This window comes from Herpailurus yagouaroundi, unplaced genomic scaffold, assembly GCF_014898765.1.
Source record: "Herpailurus yagouaroundi ecotype Mexico unplaced genomic scaffold, PumYag 64281, whole genome shotgun sequence".
NCBI lineage: Eukaryota > Metazoa > Chordata > Mammalia > Carnivora > Felidae > Herpailurus > Herpailurus yagouaroundi.
In genome coordinates, this window is record NW_024417614.1 from 1 (window position 1) to 1,548 (window position 1,548).

Consider the following 1,548-nt stretch of genomic DNA (forward strand, 5'->3'; position numbering starts at 1 on the left):
GTCTGGCAGGACGCGCTCCTGGACTTGCGGAGGCGGCTGATGAAGTTCTGCGTGGCCTGCCGCGTGTACCTGAGCCACCAGAGCAAGGTGCTGAGTGAGAAGGTGGGTGCGTCCCTCGGGACCCTCACGGGGCGGGGGTCCCGGGACGGCCAAACAAGGGGAGGGGCGGTAGAGAGGCCCGTGCGGATCGGGGCCCGTTCGTGTTTTCGGTGGCGGTGTTTCCACGTCGTACCGCGTGTCTTGCATGGTGACGCGTCCACTTAGGTGCATGAACGCGCGTAAATGTCCCGTTCGCATAAACCCGTGCGTGCGCCCCCCTGGTTACGTGCATTACACACGTTTTGCGTGGGGCCCTGGACGCCGAGTGTGGGCAACTTCTGCACGCGGAGAGTCTTTCGGGCGATGTCACGTCTGCGGGGAGGCGGTTCTAACAGCTTCGTGACGCAGGACAAGCCACTGCGCTTGGTGCTGTCGTGTGTGCTCAGCGACCTGCTGCTTCCTTCTGGTGCGCGTGCGAACGTGCGCACGTGAGAGCGACCCCGTCGCTGTCTCAGATACGTGTCGCGGCCGGCCGAGGAGCAGGGCCCGAGTCTCCTTTCCGGGCTCCGAGCTCCGTCCTTCGTGACCCCCTCCCCGTCATGCTGTGTGTCCGCGCCCCCTGGTCACTGCGGGTTGTGGTCGCGAGCCTGCACGTGGCAGACGTTTCCGCTCACCGTGTGTGTCGTTGCCCGCGTGTTGTGCGTTCGGGCGCGTCTGTCATCTGCACGTGGTGCGTTTCTCGTGTGTGCGTTGTGTGCTTTGGATCGTGTCCCGTGCGTGTCGTGTCTGGTCCGTGTGTTGTGTTTGTCACACGTGTGTCCTAGGTTTCTTTCGCGTGTGCGTGTCGTGTCAGGGATGGTCACACACGGTTGTGTATTTGCGTTTCCGGTCTGCAGCGTCTGTGGCTTTCTGTTACCCGTAGGCTGCGTGTGTGCGGCTGTCTTTCCCGCCTGCGTGTGACGCGTCACTCTGCTGTCAGCCTTGTGCGCTGCTGGCTGACGGCAGCTTTTCGACGTCACCAAGCGTCCCGTGTGCTGGTCTCGTTGGACCCTGTGTCACGGGCAGGGTGGGGTCGAGGCGGGGGGTGTCTTCGAGGGGCCGGCTGCCGTACCCCTCCCCGTACTCCGGGTCCCGCCCAGCCCTGGGTCGCCCACCCCTGGAAGCCTGTTGGGGGGCAGCCGGGGGCAGGCAGGGCATGACGCCCCTGTGGCTGCTCCGTCCCCCCCTCACCCCCTCAGGCCTTCATCCTGCTGTGCGACCTGCTGCTCATCCTGAGCCACCAGGGGCCCGAGGACACCGGCCTGGGGCTGCTCTTCTTTGTGCCCGACCACATCCTGCAGGGCAAGCTGCTGAGCTTCGTCAGGGAGCACGTGTTTCTGGAGGAGTCGGGGTCTGAAGGTATGCCCCCCCAGGGGCCGCGCGGGGGGAACCCCGGGGTGGAAGGGTAGGTGGGGGCTGTGGTGGGGGGACAGGGGAGTAACCTCGGGGTGGAAGGGTAGTTAGGGGGGG

General features: G+C 65.6%; 1 protein-coding gene across 1 annotated transcript in view; it reads left to right on the forward strand.

Moving 5' to 3' along the window:
- The first annotated feature begins 6 nt into the window (after positions 1 to 6).
- LOC121024390 (cohesin subunit SA-2-like) overlaps positions 7 to 1,548 on the forward strand; it is a 4,041-nt gene continuing 2,499 nt past the window's right edge. Inside the window, exons 1-2 of the mRNA XM_040466621.1 lie at positions 7 to 102; positions 1,278 to 1,437. Of these exons, the coding sequence (XP_040322555.1) occupies positions 40 to 102; positions 1,278 to 1,437 (223 nt within the window). The 5' untranslated portion in view covers positions 7 to 39. The remainder of the gene's footprint in view (positions 103 to 1,277; positions 1,438 to 1,548) is intronic.